This window comes from Physeter macrocephalus, chromosome 20, assembly GCF_002837175.3.
Source record: "Physeter macrocephalus isolate SW-GA chromosome 20, ASM283717v5, whole genome shotgun sequence".
In the NCBI taxonomy this organism is placed as follows: Eukaryota; Metazoa; Chordata; class Mammalia; order Artiodactyla; family Physeteridae; genus Physeter; species Physeter macrocephalus.
The window spans coordinates 23,507,687-23,531,087 of record NC_041233.1 but is presented as its reverse complement, the minus strand read 5'-3'; the positions used below and the strand labels follow the sequence as shown (position 1 = coordinate 23,531,087).

At 52.1% G+C, this 23,401-nt stretch overlaps 1 protein-coding gene across 1 annotated transcript in view; it reads right to left on the bottom strand.

Annotated features, from left to right (window-relative positions):
* Positions 1-23,401, bottom strand: part of CDH23 (cadherin related 23) — a 377,990-nt gene that overhangs the window by 87,426 nt on the left and 267,163 nt on the right. The window contains exons 15-21 of the mRNA XM_055081216.1: positions 18,933-19,170; positions 17,400-17,505; positions 15,673-15,800; positions 10,923-10,995; positions 8,912-9,028; positions 5,112-5,224; positions 3,574-3,681 (exon numbers count right to left, since the gene is read on the bottom strand). Of these exons, the coding sequence (XP_054937191.1) occupies positions 3,574-3,681; positions 5,112-5,224; positions 8,912-9,028; positions 10,923-10,995; positions 15,673-15,800; positions 17,400-17,505; positions 18,933-19,170 (883 nt within the window). The remainder of the gene's footprint in view (positions 1-3,573; positions 3,682-5,111; positions 5,225-8,911; positions 9,029-10,922; positions 10,996-15,672; positions 15,801-17,399; positions 17,506-18,932; positions 19,171-23,401) is intronic.

The following is a 23,401-nucleotide window of genomic DNA, read 5'->3' as shown; positions in this document are numbered from 1 at the left end:
GAGAGTCCTTGGTCACACACCCTAGTGTCCCTCTAACAAGGGAGACTCAACCCCACCTGGTGGAGTGGAGAGCCAGGTAGGGTGGGGACGAAAGGCGAACAAGTCCATCAACAGCTCTCATTCACAAATACTGAACCCTTACAATGTGCCTGGCACTGTGCTAGGCACTGGGGCTCAACAGTGAACAAGACAGATGTGATTCCAGCAGCGGGGGCAGCTGATGGCGACAAGAGCTGTCATTTGCCGACCACTCACCGTGTGCCAGGGTACTTTGTGTATTTTGGCTCATTAAGTATGACTACAACTCTACCAAGTGAAGAATTTATCCCCGTTTTCTACTTGAGAAGGTGGGAGCACAGAGAGGTTAAGTAACTTGCCCAAGGTCACACAGCTGGTAAGTAGTATGGCTGGGATTAGAGCCCAGACATTTTGGTACCAGAGGCGCCCACTTAATCACTGAGCTATACTGCCTCTTAATAAGCAAGCAACCTAACAAGCAGATAAACACGGATTGTGTGGCCATCTCTGAAAGAAATGGAGTGTAGAGAGGTGGAATTTTGAGCTGGGACAGATGGAGGAGAATGAGCCAGCCATGGGAAGAGCAGAGGTGGGAGAAGAGGAAGAAGAGCACCCTGGGGGGGCAGGAGGAGCTTGCGCAGAGGCTCCAAGGTGGGAAAGAGTTCAGCAGGTTCAGGAAACTGAAAGGCGTGTGTATGCGTGTGTGTGCGTGCGTGTGTGTGTGTGTGTGTGTATGTGTGGTGGGGGTGTGTGGTGGGTCTGAGAAGCGGGGTGGGAGATGAGTCAGGAGGTAGGCCAGTTTCTGTTCAAATATCACCTCCCCCTTGATGTCACCTCTGGGTTAGCTGTTCCCTCCCTGAAGCCCACTTTTCTCACACCTCAGCCACAACCCCTACCTCACCCAGGGCCATTGTGAGGCCTTAGAAGGCCCCAGGGGGCCCCCTCAAAGGTATTACAATGTACCCATGTATATATGCATACATACATTTCACGGCCATAAAATCTGAAAGAATTTTTATGACTATTCCTTTTGAAATTATTTTGCTATGACAAACTCAATTAAATGTATGGGCTTCTTAATTTCTGGCATCCTGACAATCATCACACATAACTGGGAATTCCAGAAAATCAAACACACAATTTGTCCTCAAATGCAATGAAATTTTTACACACGTTAAATAGCGTAATTTCTAAGGTTGTCACAACGTATTTGGCAGATGTTTAATATAACAAGCTTTAATTCTGATTCTGCTCTTTTCTTTTTGAAATTCTGAGTCATTAACCTTTTTTTTTTTCAGGGCTCAAACACTACCATGAGTCACTGAAAAGCTGAAGTCCCCCATCCCTGTGGCTGCCTCAAGCTGGGGGAGGAACGGCCATGTCCACTCTATCCTGAGGGGTGGACTCACATGTCCATCTCCCCAGAGTTAAGGTGGGGCACATCCTGTGGGCCAAGTAGGTCCAGTAAGGACTCTGGCTTTTACACAGGGTAAGGTGGGAACCAGTGGTGGGTTTGAGCCTAGGAGTGACACGAAGCTCCCTGAAGGCAGAGAGGAAACTTGCTGCTTCCTGTACTCCTGCCAAGCACAGGGTCTGGCCCATAGTAGGTGCTCACTGAAGGTTTGTGGAGGTTTCCTGGAGAGTGAGGGGGCGCCGGGCAGCAGGCCCCTGGCCCATTGTCCTTACCTGCTCATGGCTCAGAGGATGTGAGGAAAGGCTGGTGACCCGGAGAAGGCTACTGGGGACCTGATCTGGGAACTGTCCAAGGCCAAGTGCAGTCCCAGCTGGGCCGAACTACTTTTTGCCTGGCAGGTGGACTCTTTCATAATGGCACCCCTGGCTGCTGTTCCATGCAGCCACATTCTCTCCTCAGTTCCCTCTGGGAGGAATTTCTCAGTCACGTAAAGCAAAGGTAAGAGTTGACCAGACAGACGTTCAGAGGTGAATATTCTGCCCCAGCTCTTGGGGTCTCTGGCTGGGGTTGTCCTAGTCTAGACCCCTAGTGTACATGAGGTGGCAGCAGAGAGCGCCCATCGGATCTGTAGCCCTAGAGAGCACAGAGGAAAGGGCCTAGGGGAGTGGTTGCCAAATCTGGCTCTGAGCTGGAAGGACTCTCCCAGTCTGGGGCTTTGAGAAAACACAGATTCCAGATCCCTACCCACCACCCCCCAACCCTACAGGAATCCTTGCAAGGGGGGCCCGCCCACGAGTTGAGAGTCATTCGGATCTTGAACTTGTACAAAGGAAGACAGGACAGATGTGATGGCCATCTCTCTCTCTCTCTCTCTCTCTCCGTCTCTCTGTCCTTCCTTCCAGGTTGACATCCTCTCCCATCTAGCCCAGGTGGACCTTGTCACTACCGGCTGTGGTTGATGTGGCGTGGGGCAGGGAGGCTAGGCATCACTCAGTGTGGGGCAGCCTTCCTGGAGAGCTGGATATGAAAGTTACCATCCCTTCTCTCATCCCACCTGAGTTCTCCAGTTTTTCGGGACCTGGGCCACCTGTCAGGGCACTGCTGAGCCAACAGAGGGATAAAGGCCATGTGGGACCTGGGTTTCAGTCCTGACACTATCTCTTACTATCTTACTAGCTCTGAGACCTTGGGCAAACCCCTCAAATGCTAACTCTCCATTTTCTCCATCATACAGTGGAAGCAAGGAATCCATCTGCCACGTGGGATCACCACAAGGATGACAGAATTCATGAGACGTGCCCAGCACAGCATCTGGCATGTCCCAGCAGGGTTGCCGTAATCTGTCAGGTTCATGTCTATCACAGGGCTGGCTGGTGTCTGTGGGGCCGGACATCTGGGGAGAAGCCTCCCCGAATGAGGCCGAATGGGGCACAAGTATGAGGGGGAAAAGAAAGCCTCACAAATGTGAATCCCAGAGCAGAGAGAATCAAGTGGGGTGCTCAAGCCTGGCTTTGCTCAGCTTCCTCAGGACTCTGCTCTCCCTTCTGGACGCCCTGAGGTTTTTGGCTGTGTCTCCCCTCCCCCACCCTGAGTCACATTTCCTGCACGCAGCACACACAGAAGCCTGTGAAAACCTGGAACCTCCCGTGCCAGAAAGTCCCTGAACTCTGAACCCCTTGATGGGGCAGCCCTGGGCCAGCTGACCCAGGCCGATGGCTGCAGTGATGCAAGTGGTGAAGGAAGGCGCTGAGGGCAGAGCTGAAGCTTGTGCGATTTGAGGTGGGGGGACAGGAGGTTGGGGGCTCTCCTGAGGGGGTGGCCAGAGTCCTAGGGTCTCAGGGTAAGGGTGGCTATGAGCTGAACCAGCCCTGGCTCCTCTGTGGCACTGTCCTTGGGCTGCCTGTGCTTCTTTTGACAAAGCCTGGAGTCCACTGTCGCTGAGGACTGTGTGAGGGCTTTCCCCCAACCTCTGACTACCCTTCACCATGCAAGAGAGCTTCTGGAACTCTGCTCCTAGAGCTGGCTCCGAGGGAAACATTAAGCCCATCAGCACCACACTGGCAGGCCCATAGGGCTCACGTGGGAAAGGCAGACACCCCGCGAAGGGCCGCCTAGCAGCTCTGCCTCCCACCGCCACTTACTGTGGTCACGTCAGAGTCTGGAGGGGTCATCTCCACCAGGTTGATGTAGTAGGGGGCGTCCTTCCAGATGGGGTGGTTGTCGTTGATGTCCAGGAGGGTGATGTTCACCTGCAAAGCCACAAGGGGCGCTGTGGGACACACCTAGCTGAGTTGTGCGAGGACAATGCCCACGCTGGGGGACACACTCAGATGCCTATGGGGCACCGTGGCATTAACTCCACCAGGTCCACCCACTTTGGGGGCCTCGGGGCAGGGCCTGGGCTTTCAAGGACAGGAGGGAGCCAAGACCCTTCAGAGGGTTTAGGTGCTGTCCCATTAGGAGGCAGAGGAATGGATGAGATGACCCCTGAAATCGTTCCTGTGACTTGGGACTTGTTCTGTCCACCCCTAGTCTTGGCTGAAGGTGACCGACAGATTGGGGGAGGTTTGGGGTGGGGAACCTGATAGAATCCCTAGAGCTTCCCCTGTCAGTCTCAGCTACAAGCCAAGCAATTTCCCTGTTCACCTGCCACCCAGGTAAATTATTTATAGAGCTCTGAGTCTTATTAGCAGGGGCCTCCCGTGACTGAACAGGGAACTGGGGATTTTTCGGCCAAGTGTCTGGCCGAGCGATGGCAACTCCAGCTCCTCTGGCTGGGTAAGGATGGGGGGTAGCTGCTGTGGGTGGGATGAGGGCTAAAGGAGAGGCCAGGAGAGGGCTCCAGACGGAGAGCAAATGAGGATAAGGAGGGGAGTGGCTGGAGTGACCCGTCAGCTACTCTTCCTGCTTCCTCTCCCACAGAGGGAGTGTCTCACTCCCCCATCCTCTTCTGCAGCTAAGAGCTCAGTCAGGATCCTCAAATGGCCTTCCTCTAGCTTCCTACTCTCGGAGGCACCAAGGCCTTGGATGGGGCTCTGGGCCTTCCTGGGTCCTACTTGCTCATGGCAGGGAAACCTAGGCATCATTTCTCATCATCTCTTGCAAACCTAGGCTGCAAATGTAGGGGTGGGGTGGTCACAGGCCCCCAGGAACCCTCCAGGGCCCTGCTTCCTGCTCTGAGCCACTCTTCTGGCAGGAACACCTGCTCCGGCTTCTTGGCAGGTGCCAAGGCAGGGAGGGAACTATGGGGCTCATGCCTTCTTCCCAGCTGGTCTTTGGGGGCAGGAGAGAGAGTATTTGCTTCTCTGGAATGCCCCCATGTCCCAGGTGGGAATGCCTTTTTTTTTTTTTTTTTTTGGCTGCGCTGTGTGGCTTGAAAGATCTTTCCTCACCAGGGATCAAACCCGTGCCCCCTGCAGTGGAAGCACGGAGTCCTAACTACTGGACCGCCAGGGAATTCCTGGGAATGTCTTTCTTCCCATAGCTGTGGAGGCCCCAGGGCTGACCTTGGCTGACAATGAATTGGTACCTGCTACCCTCCCTCCACTCCCACAAGGCCTCACACTGCCTCAGGACACAAGCACCCAGGGGCCTAAGTGGTGCAAGCTGAAGATGAGCTGGGGGCAGCAGCCTGGCTGGCAAGTTGGGAGCTGGGGGTAGGGGAGGGCCAGGCACTCACAGTGGCGATGCCGGTTTTCTGGTTGTGGCCCACGCCCCCGTCCACTGCCCGTACGATGAGGATGTACTCAGACTTGGTTTCACGGTCCAGCAGGGAGGTGGTGGTAATTTCACCTGCAGGAGAGAGGGGTGCGTGAGAGAGGGTTTGGGTGGGCCAGGGAGGGATTGGGGAAAGGAGGGAGAGATCAAGTGTGCAAAAGAGAGACGCTTGCAAGATCCAGTGACCTGGCTGCACGTGTGTGAATGTACAGGTGTGCATGGGGGGTGGTGAGATGGTGCTCACAGGAGAGAGGGCATAGCACCCATGCCTTGGGAACCCGAATCCCAGAGCTTGGCAATATAACCCCGTGGGGAGGAGGTATTTTCAGATGTGGGAAAATCTAGGTTGATTATGGAGTTAGGGGCTGGAAAACAGGGCAGGAGGGACATTTGGCCTCAAGCTCAGTCACAAATGACCTCTCACTTAGACTGCTGACATTACCTCACTGGCTTTATCAACTGGAACTAATTGCTTAAATCCCCTGTGCTTCAGTTTCCTCATCGGGTTAAAAAGGAACACTAATAAGGCCTACCTCATAGGGCTGTTATGGGATTAATTCACCTAATTTGGTTCTAAAGCTTAGAGCAGCACCTGGCACTGTTTATTCACATGGTCACAGAAATACAGCAACAGGACTGAAACACACCAAGTGCTTCACACATGTTCCAACTTGTGGCTCATTCTAGATAGCTCAACCTATAGTGCACTGAGATTTAACAGTTATAAAATAATTTCCTTAATTACCTTGTACGTGACATAATTATAATGCCTTGAATTTTTTTTAGTGTATAAACAAGTTATTCTATTAAATATAAACATTTAAGACACACCATAATCTTTGTCAGCCTGTTTTGGGCTTTTCTTTGTATTTTGGTGTAATTAAAATGTGGAAGTCACCTGGCAGTGGTGTGATGGTAAATGTTTGACAACTGGCTCCCCAAAGGAAAAAAAAAAAAGGTATTTGCTGATTTCCATAGTTATAAATATTCCCACCAGGGCCCATTTTAAGCTGCCCACTTGATGGCATTGAACCTGGAGTTGGGAAGAGATGTATACAGTTGGCTCTCGTGAGCAGGTGTGAGCCAGCACAAGCCAGCTTCAGTACAGTACAGTAGCCAGGTCATCTACCATCGCACGTGGGCCATGGGAAAGAGCCGATGCTCTGAGGACAGTGAAGCCCAGATCTGAATTCTGATTATGGCCCTTTCCAGATGCTTGGCCTTGGAAAAGTCACTTAATTTCTTTGAGCCTCAGTTTTCTCATCTGTAAAAGAGAGACTAGTATGCTTTCAAATAAGAGTTTTGGAAGGATTAAATAACTCTAGGTGAAGTTCCCAACACTCAGAAAATGCTCATTTCCTTCCTAAGGACAGTGAGGGTTCTCCAAGGGCAGGGACTGTGTGCTATCCCCCTTGCCTGAGCTGTGTGACCTGGGACAGGTTAGTTAAATTCTTTGTGCTTGATTTATTCTACCATAAAATAAGGGAGTGGGGCCAGTGGTCCCTAGGACTCTTCCACTCTCACATTTCCCTTCCTGCCATGCTGGCCTGTCTCTGGCCTGTGCAGGGCTGAGAAGGGACCTGGGGGTGGTGCTAAAGCCAGCAACAAAAGCCCGGCAAAGGTCTGCCCACCGAGCCACGCTCCTTGCTGGGGTGGTGTCAGTTAATTGGCAGCATGAGGAAGAAATTAAGCTCTAAAAAATTTTAAACATGAACTTGTTGGCATGATAGATGGCTCCTCCTGTCTGGGAAATTAGATCCAATTAAGGCCACCTTTGTGGAGCAGGCCTGGCTAATTTGACCAAGGTGCTCAGAGGAAAACGCTTACACCTTTGGAGCTGAAGGAGCCGTGTTAAGGCAGCAAGAAAATGTCCAAATCATTATTAAAGGCCCCGGGGTGGAGATGGAGTTCCTGACTGGGAAGGCTGGGTAGGTGCTGAAAGGTCAGTGTGTCCGCCATTATATCTGGGGGTGGCACGCTGCTCTACACGGCTTTATAGAATGGAGCGTTGAAAGTGTGGGCTCTGGAGTTGGAAGTTCAGGCTCTGCGAGTCCTCAGTCAAGTGACTTTAACCTCTCCTATGCTTCAGTTTCCTTGTATGGAAAATGGGGATGCTGTGAGGCTAGAACCTGCCTCAGAGTGGCAGTGATGCTGGTCAGAGTGCTTAGAACAGTGCTGAGCACGCAGTTCATATTTGTTAATGATATTCCCCTGAGCTCCCTAGAAACATTGCCTCACTGAGGGTGGAGGCTCCTGAGAGCAGGGAGGGAGGCACCTGTTTTGTCAGAGGTGGAAAGGGAGGCTCAGGATAGCCCTGGGTGTGTTCAGTCTTTGTACACATCAGCACCAGCCATCTGCTCCCCAAGCCTCCAGGAAAGGGGGATGAAAGAGAGTTTGAAGGAAGACTTTTAGCAGGGAGGCATGAATAACAGGAAGACTCGATGCCCCATTGGGCCACCGATCACCTGTGGCAGGGATGGCCAGTGTTCGTCAAAGATTCCTGCTCCCCTCCCAGGCCAGAATGATTGCTGGGGAGGGGCTGCCAGGCCAGGGACTACGATGTTCCCTAAGCCTTCCTTGCATATAGGCAGGGCCATTGCTTGGTTCTGGCCAACAGGATGTGGGCACAAGTGATGTATGTTACCTCCAGGCCTGACCCATAAACATCTCCTTGCACAAGACCCCATATTCCCTTTTCCTTTCTGCAGTGACCTTGGAGCCACAACATGGAAGGGGCCCGGGTCCCAGAATCACCATGTGGAAGACCGTCCCCTGAACACAGCATTGGACTGCTGTGTAAGTTAGAATTTCTATTGTGTTAAGCCACTGAGGTTTCGGGGTTTGCCTGTTTGGCATCTACAAGTTCCCTTACCTAATACATAAGTGGGTACTTGGAAGTGGGGAGCCTTGCATGCCCACTAAGCTGACTTGGAACTCTGTGAGGGTGAGACCATGCCTTATTCCATCCTGTTCCCCAGCATAGCACCTGGAGGGGAGCAGGCCCCCACTGATCTCTGAGTGAAGGTATGAATGAATATCGGGGGCCTCCCATTCCTTCCCAGCTTCTTTTAGAAAGCTGGGTTCTCTTAACGCTTTTTTTCTGTGCCCCTTCCCTCCCTGCCTCAAGGAGGAGAGAAAGCTAGAGGGAGGCATATGGAGAAATGAGGAAGAAAGGAGAGTTACATGGGCTGAGCAGGGAGCTGGGGATGGGGGCCCCAGGGTGAAAAGACCAAAGAAAATAATGATAATAACCTAACTTTGTTAGCACTTACTACGTGCCAGGGACTACTCTGAGTTCTCTATAATGACTCACTGAATTCACACAACAGCCCTGATATGCGCGTCCTCTGTAGGTGGGGAACTGAGACACACACTGCGTTAGGAAGAGGAGCCAGGATTCCAGAATGGGGTCTGCAGCTGAGGAGGGAGACACTTAGGCTTGAAGAAAGGTGTCCCTGCAGAGCAGTGGGTTAGCCAGATATTTGTAAAATGGAACACATTTTAAACATAACAGGTGTCTTCATCACTGAAAGACATTCTTTGGTGAATGAAGGAATGTTGTGATTTTTTTTGGGGGGGGGTAAGGTCAGTAATCTCACACAAATGCGTATTTCAGGGATAAAACCAGGTGCTCAAAGCTGACTTGCTCAGAAACACGGGCCTCCTGTGAAAGGGAGGAGACGCTGGCCCAGAGGCCAGTCCCCGGGCTGAGTATGGAGTGTCAGCCTGAGGTGCAGAGGACGAGGGCCACAGGGGGCTCACCTGAGCGGGCGCTGATCCGAAACTGGAAGGAGCCTTCCAAGGAGTAGATGATGGACTCCTGACCGTACTCCCGGGAGCGGTCCAGGTCCGTGGCGTTCAGGAAGAGCACCGTGGCTCCTTCCGGGAGACAAAAGGAGTGGGGTGCTGCTCACGGTGGGCTCACAGCCCCAGGCTCTGGGGGCAGGACAGGGGCACAGGCCCAAGGGGAAGGAGCCCTCAGGAGGCAGGAAGCCTGCCGCTGGGGAGACCCAGGGATGAAAGTGGGCTCAACCGCCTGTTCCTGTGGCCCAGGTTCCTGGGCTGTGTGGGGACAAGGCTCCATGGGAGGGGGTGGAGCCTGGGATGGATCCGGTCCTCCCCCTCCGTCCCCGACTCACTCCTGGCCCGGCCTCAGAGAGTGCACCACTGCCCTACCCCATCCCTCCCTGCCCGGTCACCATATTAAATATGCTCAGATTGACCAGCTTTGACTTTGACTCAGAAAGAAATGAAGCTTCATATTAAATTATTCTACATTTATTGTATTCAATTTTGGTCTTATTTTATCTTGATCACAAGGAGAATTTATAAGGGTTTTTATTTTCTCTTTAATGTCCAGTTAAGGCCCTCACCTTCATTTCCATTTCTGTGAAATCCTGGGTCAGGGGACCAGCCTTGCCAGCTGCCTGGCCAGACTCTGAGGGCAGACTGTCTCGTAGCCGTGCCTGCAAAGGCATTCAGCCCCCGCCTGCCACCCAGCTGCCAGCTCTGGCAGGGTGGCGAGGAGGGTCAGCGTGTGGCCTTCTAGAGCCACCACATCCAGGCTGGAATCTGGTAGCACCTCTGGCAATCGCCTTAACTTGCCTGAGCCTTAGCTTCTTCCTCTGTAAAGTGGGTCTAACTATAAAGCCCAACTTGTGGGGTTGCTGGCGAGGATCCCAAAGGATAAAACGTGGGGCACAGGCCTGGCCCACGGTAGCTCCCACTGAACTGCAGACCGTGGTTACTATTATGAGGATGAATCAATAGTCCCAGGGGGCATGAGGGGCCAGGCAGGGGGCTGTGGACAGTAAGGTCATTCTGGGCCCCGCCAGGTAGCCGTGGGGCCTCTGATCTCTCAGTCCTGTCCTGAGCAGGAGGACAGGTCCCTTTGCCCTGACACACTCCTTTATCCCAGCATACTCAACTTGGAAGAGGATTAAGTGCCATGATGAAGGTCTCTCCTTGTCAGAATCTCTGGGGATGATGGGGAGTGCAGGAGGCTGCTTCAGAGTGATACTCTCCAGGGGATGCCTGAGACTAGGATGGGTAAGGGTGGGCTGGGCACAGTCTGGCACCTGCCCAGCAAATCATCAGATACCAGGAAGGTACCTGAGGTTCTCTTTAGAAGGCCCTGTGATGCCAGGGAAGGTTACCTCTGATTCCACTGTCCCCGATTCCTCCAGCTGCTGCAGCAGTTCCTGATATGAGAGTTTCCCCCCCAGAACGTCCACTCTGGGTGTAAGGGTGAAGCTTCCGGCCTGCCCTGAGGACACAGCAGGTCCCCTGGAACCTGAGTGTGGAGCTGGTGGCCCTGGGTCTGCAAGCTGGGCCCTGGCACTTGAGACAGCCCAGGGAGGAGCCTCCCATTCTCGTCCTCACCTAGGAACACATGCCATCCTCCAAGGTGACCCCTTCGGCCATTATGGGCCCGGGGACCGGCCACATAGCCCCGTAAACTCAGAACTCTCTGCATACTCTTGTTTAACCAAGGTTGTTGAATTAATCGTTGGTCATTATTCTCTTCCCTGCAGGAAAACTAGCTGCAGGGGAGCAGGGACCAAGTGCCTAGCCGAGCATCTGCACACAGTAGGTGCTCTGTAAAGAACTGTGGGCCGGCAGACAACTGGACATCTCCAGAGGTTCCATCTGTCACTGGGAAACACAGGGAGGGCACGGGCCTCTGGCGTTCGTGTGCAAGGTCAGGTTTTCATGCCGTCGGCGCCATGCCTGCTGGCCTCCCGCCTTCGCGCCTCCCCAGCCCAGGCCGTACCTGCCATGATGTTCTCCACCACGGATACAAAGTAAGCAGGCTTGCTGAAGGTGGGAGGGTTGTCGTTCTCATCCTGGAACAGAAGAGAGACACGTTGCAGGAGCCAGGGAAGCATTCGGGGCTGGTCAGCATCGCAGGCTGGCACCGAGGAGCTCTGGCCTCAGTGTATAACCAGAACCAGGTGGGGTGTCACAGGGTGGCCAGGTGGCCCCCTAGCTGGGCTACAGTTCAAGGTGGCAGGATAGGCCTTGGGGAAATGTGTGGGGTCAGGAAGGGACAGTGATGGCCGGAGAGACGGAGAATGAAGGCAGCATCTGGGACTGCCCGGGACTCCCAGCTCCCCTGGTTCTCCCTGCCCGTCTCTCGGCTGAACTCCGGGCTCCCCTCCAGTTCTTGCACCCACGCTCGGACCTTCCCATCCAGCTCCGCCGAGGTGACAGTGGAGGTTCTAGGAACCCTCCTATCAACATTCTGCCTTCTAGAAACGAAGGGAGAAAGAGTACCTCAATCCTGAAGTATGCAGTGGCAGGCAGGGGCAGGTGGCTCCCAGAGCCTGAATTCTAGACCCTTGGGCACACACACAAGAACAACGGCTCCTCCACCCGCCTGGGCAAACCCGGCCCCCCACCACCAGCTGCGGTTCTAGAGCAATCCCTCCTCTGGCCCAGCCCTCACCAGTGGCCAGGGGATGCCGCTGGGTCTGCGGGCTGAGGCAGCAGGGTGGGCCCGGGACACAGCCTCCGCCTGCTCCTGAAGCTCCTTCACAATCGGGAGACTTTCCTACCCTTGAAGACCCTCTCGTCCTCACCAACCGTTTCTGCAGTCACTCCACAAGAGTGCCTCCCTGCTCCCCTCTTGGAGGAAGCCTCGCTGGCCCACCTGACTCAGCACCTCCTCCCCTTTCCCCAAAAGCCCAGCACTGAGCTCAGAGGTCAGACTGGGTCGCAGCCCCCCGGGGGAGTCTGTAGGCTTCAGTTCTCAGCCATGCAGGCTCCCAGGGCCTCCCTCCCCCAAGCACTGGGAGCCCTCTGAGAGGAAGGCTCCTGCAGCGAGTCACTCACTCCTGGCTGAGCACGCACGGAGGAGGAGGCGGCCTGAACACAAACTTGTAAATCAACTCTACTTCAGTAAAACAAATTTAAACAAAATTTAAAGAAGAAGATGGCCTGGTATCTGGTTGCCCACCCCGTGGGACTTTAGAGAATCCCATCGTGCCGAGACTGTGGGTGGAGGAGTGCTCTTCCCCCATCTGGCCCCTGGCTCTGGACCAAACACTGGTTCCCGCTGACCTGTCCCTCTCTCCAGCCTCAGAGAACTGGCAGTGTGAGGCCCCACCCCATGTCTGATGCCCCAGCAGCACGCCTGGGCATCCCCGGTGTGGGCACGAGAGCCTCATACACGTATATATTTAAGCCTTACGCTTGGCTGCATGGAACGGCGTGGAGAATGTCAGTGGCAGAGCATGAGGCAGAAACTTATTAGCGGTGATATTTCCCTGGATCCTGGCGCTGCATTCACTATTAGTTCTAATTCAGTGGCTCCCTCTACAAAAGCTTATTGTCCCCTAATGGGAAATCTACAAACCGAGTTTGACTTCTTTATTAAAAACCAACAAGCAGCGGATGAAAAGGAATCACCTGGTTCCGCCGGCCCACACCCTCCTTCCATAGCCCTGTCGCCTCGATCTGCCCCTCCCCGCCCCTTCCAACCTGTGCAGTAAGTGCTGCCGTCAACTCCTTCAGCTCTGCTGGGGCTTTTTCTTTTTTTTTTCTTTTTCAGTTGAGAGACGATCCCTTTGGTGGAGGGAGGAGGCAGCTCAGCCAAGTGACAGCTACTTAAAAATCACCCACATGCAAAAACAACCCGGAGGCAGTAACCTTTTCAAGTGTGGTCCTTAGACACAAGTGACTACACCATCCCAAAACTCTGCTCAGGAGATGATGTTCACTCACAGTCAAGGTGGCACCTGTCTTTGTTGCCAGATCCGCCCTGCTGCCACGGGCAAGGGCAGACCTGGAAGGGCAGTGCAGCGTTCCTGCTGACCCACATGACAGCTTTGAGGAAGTCGGAAAACGGCGCCCCTTCCGTGGGGCTGAGGTGGCTCTAGGCCAGGGCACATGCTGGCTTTTGCTGAGAGGGGAGCGAGGTGGACTCCTGCCCCCACCTGCCTCTGCACATGGAGCCCCCTGCTCCCTGGTATCAGGGGGAGAGGCTGAGGCTGCTGATCACTCTTTTATTCATAGCGGATAAAAGGTTAGCTCTGTCCCCGGGCCATCCACTTCCTGCTCTGGCTACATGTGACAGGCTGAGGCAAAAAGAGAAAGAGGCTCTCCCCAGGTCCCTTCCTTAAGTGACCACAGGTTGGGACGTGGGCTGGGGTTTGGGGCAGTCCCTGGGTTTCAAGATACCACGAGGGCGGATCTCTGAAGGCCTTGCTACTCAAAGTGTGGTTCCCTGACCAGAAGCATGAGCGTCTCCTGGGAGCATGTTAGAAAGGCAGAGCTTCAGCTCTTTCCCCAGATGCACTAGATAAGAATTTGCATTTTAAGAAAATGCCCAGGGAATCCACGTGAACTTTGAGGCACACTGGTCTCAGTCACATGAAGATTGGGATATCCAAGCCCCCAAGCCTAGGGCTGTGGTGGAAAGAACGTGAACCTAGGAGTCAGACAGGTCGGGATTCAAATCCTAGCTTATCAGGATTGGAAGTAAATTCAAAGGCCGCTTACTAGCCAGAAAGTGAGGAAGGCACTGGTGACCTTGTACCGCCTATGTTCCCTCCCTGAGACTCAGGTGCTGGATGGGATTGAGAGAGACTGTGTAACACGTGAAAGCAGTTGGCACAGTATGGAGCTAGAGACGTTTTAATTTCCGTTTGGTCAATCCTGCCTGCCCATCCCTGGGCGGCGCGGAACACCTCAACTCATTTCCCCAAACCTCCCCTACTCTCATCCTCTCTCACTGCCATTTCCCTAAAGCCTAGAGAGGGTCTTTCTGTGTGCAGCTGAGTTGTCTGGAATCCCCCTTTTGCACCAGAGAGCCTGGCGCACGGATGCTGCTGCTTGTACGCACATCTGTCTTATCAGCTGTACTGACGGCCCGCCTTACCGGAGCCAGGTACCACCTGCAGGATCTCATTTAATCTTCACAATATCATGAGGCAGTACCATGAGTGTCCCCATTCTGCAGATCAGGACCCTGAGGCTCAGAGAGGACAAGAGCCACAGGTCACATGGCTAGAGGGTGGCAGAGCTGGGTTTCAAAGCCATACGCCTCCCAAGCTGTGCTCCTCCCTCTATTCAGTGTCCCTTTGTGGGGGCAGCAGGATCCATAGCCGCCTTCATATCCCCCCAGGACCTTCTACTGCACCGCGCACACAGGAGGAATTCACTGCTTGATCGAGTAGAGCAAGATTCTGGTTGAAAGTGATGGGGGGGTGGGGGTGGGCGTCGGTCAGGGTTGTAAGTGTGGCCAGGGTTGGGGGGGGTTGGGGGCTGTAGTCAGGGTTGGGGCCATGTGGGGACGAATACCAGGACTTGTCCAGGATTAGCGGGGAGCGTACTCTGCTTCTCTGCTCTCACCCTCGGCATTTCAAGGTGGGAGGTTGCAGGTTAAAGGCAGGCATGCGTTTGGGCTTCTGTGGATCTCCTCCTGGCCACTCCCTGGAGCCTGAAGTGCCAGATCTAGGGTCCCAGACTCTGACTTTCCATTACTGAACCTGGTTCTGCAGAGACCCTCCATCCTCTCCTACCCTGAAATGCTGCTCCCACATGCCCAAGCTGCAGGGCTCCCTGCAGGAATCACCCTCGACTTTTCCATCACTGCCCTGTCCTATTCCATAAGCAAGTGGGGTCCCCTGCCCAGAGCTGGCCCTGGAGCCTTGGACTTGGGTTGAAAGGATGAGACTCATTAAAGCCAGAAATAAGGCAGCACCAGAAGCTGTTACCGAAGCCAGCTGGGACAGGAAGGTCATCCAGCAACCTGCTCTGGGCAAGATTGTGCTGACTGTTTGTCAAATGGCAGAGTATCTCCTGACCTGGCAATCTGATCGAATCCTTCTGGAGCCAGTAGTGCACTAACTCTTCCATCAACACGTGTTCACTCTCTCTGCAGGCAGCAGCCTTTATGAGATGGGGGTGGGTGTCTTGCGGGGCGGCGGGGAAGGCCCACTGGGCTGCTGTCAGACCGTGATTTGCATCCCCGGGATTGCTGGGGGAGCTGCATAGGGTCAACGAACCAGTGTGGAGATGGACTCAGCGACATAATTTCAGACACGGAAAGCACTAAGCTGTGCTTGATATTCATGTCAGACAAGCTGTGGTTTGGTTTCAGGCTCTTTTAGATCTTCACAGGAATGGGAAAAGGAAGTGAAGAAGAGGGGACCAGAGAGAGAGACAGAGATGACCTTCCAGGAATTCCCTTGAATTTCACCGAATATGGCTATAAATGAAGGAATCTATGACATTTCCTCCCTGCTTGAGCCCCAGCTCCTGTTCCCCCTCAGAGGGTGTCCTGAGGTCCCTGAATGAAGTTAGAGCACAGCTACTGGGCTCTTCTTGGGTCCCAGGGCCCTGTGCCTTCCATGGCTGAACCGCGAGGCGGTTTTTTAGGGGACAGCCTTTGGGACAGTCTGCTGAGTAACTCTCTGAGCTGTGGGGACCGCGGGTTCTGGCAGGGCCCCAATACTCTGGGAAGCACTCACCACCCCATATCCTGGAAGGGCAAGGCCAGTGCACCCCTGGGTACTTACAAACACCTCGATAGTGACAGGGACAGTGCTGTTCAGAGGCGGGTTGCCAGCATCCTTGGCCATGACCGTCAGATAAATCAGCCCGTTGGGTATCTGTTCATAATCCAGGGGGCGGCTCACGCTGATCACTGAAATGACAGGATAGGGCCCCAGGCCCTCTGTGAGCAGACTTTACATGTCCATCCAGCCACGGCTCCCCTTTGGGCAGAGAGGGTGTGGCTGGCTCAGCCTGAGCCAGCTCTGCCTTGCTTTCCCCTCCTGCCTCTGAACTCCCGGAGCCCCATGGTCCTGACTTAGGTTTACTGACTGCCTGACATGTGCCAGGCATAGTGTTGAGTCCAGCAGGTGGTAACTATTCTGGTGGTAACGTAAGCCCCACTTTACAGATGAGGAAACCAGGCTCAGAGAGGTTCAGTGTCTTTCCCAAAGGCACACTGCACATGCCTGGACTCTCACCATGAGTATCTTTCGTGCTCAGCCATTGATTCTCAATTTGGGAGGGAAGATGTATTGGCTTGGGAGTGGGGGGCATGGGTAGTCTGCAAAGGCATTACCACAATATTAAATTGCCACTTTCTATTTGGAAAACAGAAACAAAATTGTTGCTTTAGTAATATAAAACCCAAGGAGGGTTCCTCTAGCTGAGAAGGTGGTGAGGTGTGAGGGTGGGGAGAGGCATGGGACTGTTAAGTTTTTAAAAGGGGGCACACAGATTTTACAGAGGCCATCGGGCTGTAGCATCCAGAGCCAGGACTGCAGCTTCTCCAAGAGCATTTCTCTGACACAAATGTGGGGTGGGAGGAGGAGTGAGCACTGCACTCAGAGTCATCCAGTGCACATCTGCTCTGCCTTGGGGACACCTAGACCATCTTCAAGCATTAGGGAAGCTTCTCAGAGGAGAGGATGTCCAAATGAGCCCTAAAGCACGCCAGAGGTTAAAGGGAAGCAGGAAAAGGGACAGGGAAGAAGGGCTTTCCCAGCAGAAGGAACAGACTCTTCAAAGACATGGAAATGACCCCTGTAAGGGGAGAGAGTGTCAAGAAGTTCAAAGAGGTCGTATTCTGGTGGGGAGGCAGGTGCTGAAAAGCCACCAAGAGCCAGATCACAGGGCCTCCCTGGACAGCTTTGCTGTGTGACTTTGGGCAAGTCACCCCCTGTCTCTGGGCCCCAGTTGCTTCAACAAAAAAAACAGGTGGTCTTTTGGGATCTTGAAGCTTGAGGTTGTTGCTGCTATTCCCTTCCTGGACTCACAGTGCGGCAGGCAGGGCAAGGTCCAGAGTATGGAACTGTGCCTGGTCAAGCAGGGAAAGGCCATAGCCCAGAAGATCTGGGAAGTGGCCACAGCATGCCCAAAGGATGGGGAAACTTGGCTAACAAGCCTCTACCTGACTCCCCTCCCCCTCATCCCCCCCCAACAGATCTGGCCAGGCAGCCTTTCTTAATAGGGACCCCACACACTGTGGTAATTTCAGATGCCTGACTGGCCACAGGCCTAAGACTCAAAGAAAGATCTGGCTGAACTGAGACACAGATCTTGAGCCTATGAAGTTGTGACCCCATACCACGTGCTGCTCCAGATGACAGGAGCTGTGGGGCAGCTTCCCAAGTGGTCCAGGGTGTCTGGGAGACAGAAGGGCTCCCTCCTGAGACAGGTGTGATGTGCAACCCTGCTCCCACCTGCCGACCCTCCTTCCCAGGCTGGGCCCTCAGTCCTGCCCCACGCGTACCTCCATAGCCCTCATACACGCTGATGTCGAAGTAGCTGCCAAAGGCGGAGGCATTGACTATGCTGTAGGTGATCTTGTTGTTGGGAGGAGAGTCTTCATCTGTTGCCTGGAAGGAAGAGGGTGGACAGGGCCCTTGAGCTTTCAGTGACCCTCCGGCCAGAAGAGGGCAGGTGGGAGGGGATGGCTGGCCCCTCTCTGAGCCCCCTTTTCTGGGTGATCCAGGCCCTCCCTGTCCCTCAGCTGGAGGCTACTCTCTGGCTCCCAGCAGACACACCTCATGTTGGGGTGTGGAGGTATCTGGGGGAATCTAGGGGGCAGGCTGAAGGCCTGGGGGAATAGAGGAAGGCCAAGCCTTACCCAGAGGATGAAAAGGGTTGCCACCATACCTGGCACGGCCATCTCCTACACCCTCAGTACCAGCTGGAACATCTCATGCACAGAGGCCTTCCCTGACCTCTGGACTGGGTTTGGGCCCTGTGCTGGGCACCCATTCGTCCCCCCTCCCGATTGTAACTTCTTGTTTAATTTCTGCCTTCCTCGTTCTGCCTGCCTGTCAGCTCCATGGAAGCAGGAACTTTGCTTCCTGACTGAAGCTGATACCTAGAATCCAGCACAGTGTTTGGAACACAGTAGGTAATCTAATAAATGCACGTTTCATGAATGCAAGGAGGGAAGAAGGCACTTGGAATTGGGTCAGGGATCCTCCTTTCTCTCGGCTGTTTCTGGGGTGGCTGCATTAATTAGCTCTTTCCAGATGTCTTTGACCCTAGAGAGCCTCCAGGGGCTTCGCTCCACTCTGCATGTAAGAGGAGATGGGCGGGGAGGGAGGGCAGGGTCCACCAGGGAGCCAGGGCTACGTTAGGAGGGCGCGTGGTCCTGTCTTCTGTGTATCCCCCATGCCCACCTCCTCCACCTTCCTTCATCCCTGCCTCCTTCAGAAATAAGTTCTAAATGGAGGCTCTGGGTCCTGTCATTCTGGGTCGGCAGAGTGGGGAAGGGGCACGAGGACATTAAGAAGTTTCTGGTCAGAGGTCACCAACATGTGGTGGGGACTCATTGCAGGAGGATGCTTGGAGCGTAGAGTCCCAAGTTCTAGTCCTGGCTCTCTCCTCTACTAATTCATGGCGTCTGCCGCTCCCCTCCTGTTTCCCCTTCCATGAACTGGGTTGTGCCCATGGTTTCTGGTGCCTTCCAGCTGCAGCAGTACCTGATTCTAAGCAGTCATTAAAGGGCTTGGATGGGGGGCCTTATACAGGCAACTGCTCAGAACTCACCAAGGGAGATGGCGGGTGAATGGAGACCTAAAATCTAAGCTGAGACAGACACTAGCCTCACTCAGTAACCAGGGACATGAAGTGCCACTCAGAGGTGGCCTGACACAGATCAAGAATATGACCCCCGATCTGAGGAGAATTCTTTGTGGATGGGCAGTTAGTACTTCTTGCAGTGGCTTCCTGAGCGGGCGGTCAAGGGGAAACCAGAGAGAGAAGGACAAGGTAAACAGACAGATCAAAGGGCAGCCCGGCATCTTACCCGGAGCCGCACCAGCTGTGTTACGGAAGGCTCATTCTCTCTCAGGGCACCCACATAGGCGTCCTTCTGGAAGGTGGGCACGTTGTCGTTGACATCCAACACGTTGATCCTGACCCGGCCTGTGGTTTCCTCACCACCCCCGTCCCGGGCGAGGACTGTCAAGGTGTAGCGCTGGATGACCTCATAGTCCAGTCTGGCAATCAGCATGATGAGTCCCGTGTCCTTGTCCAGAGAGAACCTATGTCAGGCAGGAAGGAGGAAGGGAAAGGACACCTTTGTTTCAAGCAGCTTGCAGTTAAGGGCCTGCATTTACCAGCCTGTCCTTGTCCAAGGTGATAAACAGAGAGAAATTAATGAAGTCTGAAATCTGCCTTCTCTTTCATTTTCCCTAAATAAGAAGAACAGCTATGTTTAACAGGAGGTGGGGCAGGATGAGGTGGGCAGGGGTCAGTACCACATGAGGGGTGGAGTGGTGGTCAGGTACTGAAAGGGCAGGAGTGTGTTGATTTAATCAAAGAGGAGACAGGCAGAATGACCCTCCTCTTGCTGTGAACAAGACTTTCTGCTTACTGGAGACATTTAGATGTTGAAGAACTGTGATGGTCAGAAATTCTTAAAACTGATACCACAGACATACAAAGGATCATTAGTGACTATTAAGAAAAATTATATGCCAAAAAATTGAACAATCTAGACAAAATGAGTAAATTCCAGGAAACATACAACCTGCCAAGACTGAATCACGAAGAAATATAAAATCTGAACACGCTGATTACTAGTAAGGAGATTGAACCAGTAATCAAAAATCTCCCCCAGGAGGAGCTTCAAGATGGCAGAAGACTAAGACGTGGAGATCACCCTCCTCCCCCCAAATACATCAGAAATACATGTACATGTGGAACAACTCCTACAGAACACCTACTGAACGCTGGCAGAAGACCTCAGACTTCCCGAAAGGCAAGAAACTCCCCAAGTACCTGGGTAGGGCAAAAGAAAAAAGAAAAAACAGAGACAAAAGAATAGGGACGGGACCTGCACCAGTGGGAGGGAGCCGTGAAGGAGGAAAGGTTTCCACACACTAGGAAGCCCCTTCGCGGGCAGAGACTGCCCGCGGAGGGGCGAAGCTTCGGAGCCACGGAGGAGAGCACAGCAACAGGGGTGCGAAGGGCAAAGAGGAGAGACTCCCGCACAGAGGATCGGTGCTGACCAGCATTCACCAGCCCGAGAGGCTCGTCTGCTCACCCGCCGGGACGGGCGGGGGCTGGGAGCTGAGGCTCGGGCTTCGGAGGTCGGATCCCAGGGCGAGGACTGGGGTTGGCAGCGTGAACACAGCCTGAAGGGGGCTAGTGCACCCCAGCTAGCCGGGAGGGAGTCCGGGAAAAGGTCTGGAGCTGCCGAAGAGGCAAGAGACTTTTTCTTGTCTCTTTGTTTCTTGGTGCGCGAGAAGAGGGGATTAAGAGCACCGCTTTAACGAGCTCCAGAGACAGGCGTGAGCCGCGGCTATCAGCGCGGACCCCAGAGACTGGCATGAGATGCTAAGGCTGCTGCTGCAGCCACCAAGAAGCCTGTGTGCAAGCACAGGTCACTCACCACACCTCCCCTCCTGGGAGCCTGTTCAACCCGCCACTGCCAGGGTCCTGTGATCCAGGGACAACTTCCCCAGGAGAACGCACGGCGTGCCTCAGGCTGGTGCAACGTCACGCTGGCCTCTGCCACCGCAGGCTCACCCCGCACTCTGTACCCCTCCCTACCTCCGGCCTGAGTGAGCCAGAGCCCCCTAATCAGCTGCTACTTTAACCCCGTCCTGTCTGGGCGGGAAAAGACACCCTGAGGCGGCCTACACGCAGAGGCAGGTCCAAATCCAAAGCTGAACCCCAGGAGCTGTGCGAATAAAGAAGAGAAAGGGAAATCTCTCCCAGCAGCCTCAGAAGCAGCGGATTAAATCTCCACAATCAACTTGATGTACCCTGCATCTATGGAATACCTGAATAGACAACGAATCATCCCAAATCGAGGAGGTGGATTTTTCCTTTTGCTCTTTTTGTGAGTGTGAATGTGTATGCTTCTTTGTGTGATTTTGTATAGCTTTGCTTTTACCATTTGTCCTAGGGGTCTGTCTGTCCATTTTTTTTTTTTTAGTATACTTTTTAGCACTTGTTATCATTGGTGGATTTGTTTTTTGGATTGGTTGCTCTCTTCTTTCTTTCTTTTTTATTACTTACAATTTTTTTAATAATTATTTTTTATTTTTAATTTTAATAACTTTTTACTTTACTTTACTTTACTTTAATTTAATCTTCTTCTTTCTTTCTTTCTCTTCTCCCGTTTATTCTGAGCCGTGTGGATGACAGGCTCTTGGTGCTCCAGCCAGGCGTCAGGGCTGCACCTCTGAGGTGGGAGAGCCAAGTTCAGGACATTGGTCCACAAGAGACCTCCCAGCTCCACGTAATATCAAATGGCGAAAATCCCCCCGAGATCTCCATCTTAACCCCAAAACCCAGCTCCACTCAATGACCAGCAAGCTCCAGTGCTGGACACCCCATGCCAAACAACTAGCCCTCAAACACAATAACTTAAGCAAAATGAGAAGACAGAGAAACACACAGCAGATGAAGGAGCAGGTAAAAACCCACCAGACCTAACAAATGAAGAGGAAATAGGCAGTCTACCCGAAAAAGAATTCAGAATAATGATAGTAAAGATGATCCAAAATCTTGGAAATAGAATGGAGAAAATACAAGAAACGTTTAATAAGGACCTAAAAGAACTAAAGAGCAAACAAACAGTGATGAACAACACAATAAATGAAATTACATATTCTCTAGAAGGGATCAATAGCAGAATAACTGAGGCAGAAGTACGGAAAAATGACCTGGGAGATAAAATAGTGTAAATAACTACTGCAGAGAAGAATAAAGAAAAAAGAATGAAAAGAATTGAGGACAGTCTCAGAGACCTCTGGGACAACATTAAAGTCACCAACATTCAAATTATAGGGGTCTCAGAAAAAGAAGAGAAAAAGAAAGGGACTGAGAAAATATTTGAAGATATTATAGTGGAAAACTTCCCTAATATGGGAAAGGAAATAGTTAATCAAGTCCAGGAAGCACAGAGAGTCCCATACAGGATAAATCCAAGGAGAAATGCGCCAAGACACATATTAATCAAACTATCAAAAATTAAATACAAAAAAAAATATTAAAAGCAGCAAGGGAAAAATAACAAATAACATACAAGGGAATCCCCATAAGGTTAACTCTGCAAGCCAGAAGAGAGTGGTAGGACATATTTAGAGGGATGAAGGGGAAAAACCTACAACCAAGATTACTCTACCCAGCAAGAATGTCATTCAGATTCAATGGAGAAATTAAAACCTCTACAGACAAGCAAAAGCTAAGAGAATTCAGCACCACCAAACCAGTTTTACAACAAATGCTAAAGGAACTTCTCTAGGCAAGAAACACAAGAGAAGGAAAAGACCTACAAAAACAAACCCAAAACAATTAAGAAAATGGGAATAGGAACATACATATCAATAATTACCTTAAATGTAAATGGATTAAATGCTCCAACCAAAAGACATAGACTGCCTGAATGGATACAAAAACAAGACCTGTATATATGCTGTCTATAAGAGACCCACTTCAGACCTAGGGACGCATACAGATTGAAAATGAGGGGATGGAAAAAGATATTCCATGCAAATGGAAATCAAAATAAAGATGGAGTAGCAATTCTCATATCAGACAAAATAGACTTTAAAACAAAGACTATTACAAGAGACAAAGAAGGACACTACATAATCATCAAGGGATCAATCAAATAAGAAGATATAACAATTGTAAATATTTATGCACCCAACACAGGAGCACATCAATACATAAGGCAAATACTAACAGCCATAAAAGGGGAAATATAGCAAAGATCAATAAAACTAAAAGCTGGTTCTTTGAGAAGATAAACAAAATTGATAAACCACTAGCCAGACTCATTAAGTAAAAAAGGGAGAAGACGCAGATCAATAGAATTAGAAATGAAAAAGGAGAAGTAACAACGGACACTGCAGAAATACAAACGATCATGAGAGATTACTACAAGAAACTCTATGCCAATAAAATGGACAACCTGGAAGAAATGGACAAATGCTTAGAAATGCACAACCTTCTGAGACTGAACCAGGAAGAAATAGAAAACATGAACAGACCAATCACAAGCACTGAAACTGAAACAGTGATTTAAAATCTTCCAACAAACAAAAGCCCAGGACCAGGTGGGTTCACAGGCGAATTCCATCAAACATTTAGAGAAGTGCTAACATCTATCCTTCTCAAACTCTTCCAAAATGTAGCAGAGGGAGGAACACCCCCAAACTCATTCTACGAGGCCACCATCACCCTGATACCAAAACCAGACAAAGATGTCACAAAGAAAGAAAACTATAGGCCAATATCACTGATGAACATAGATGC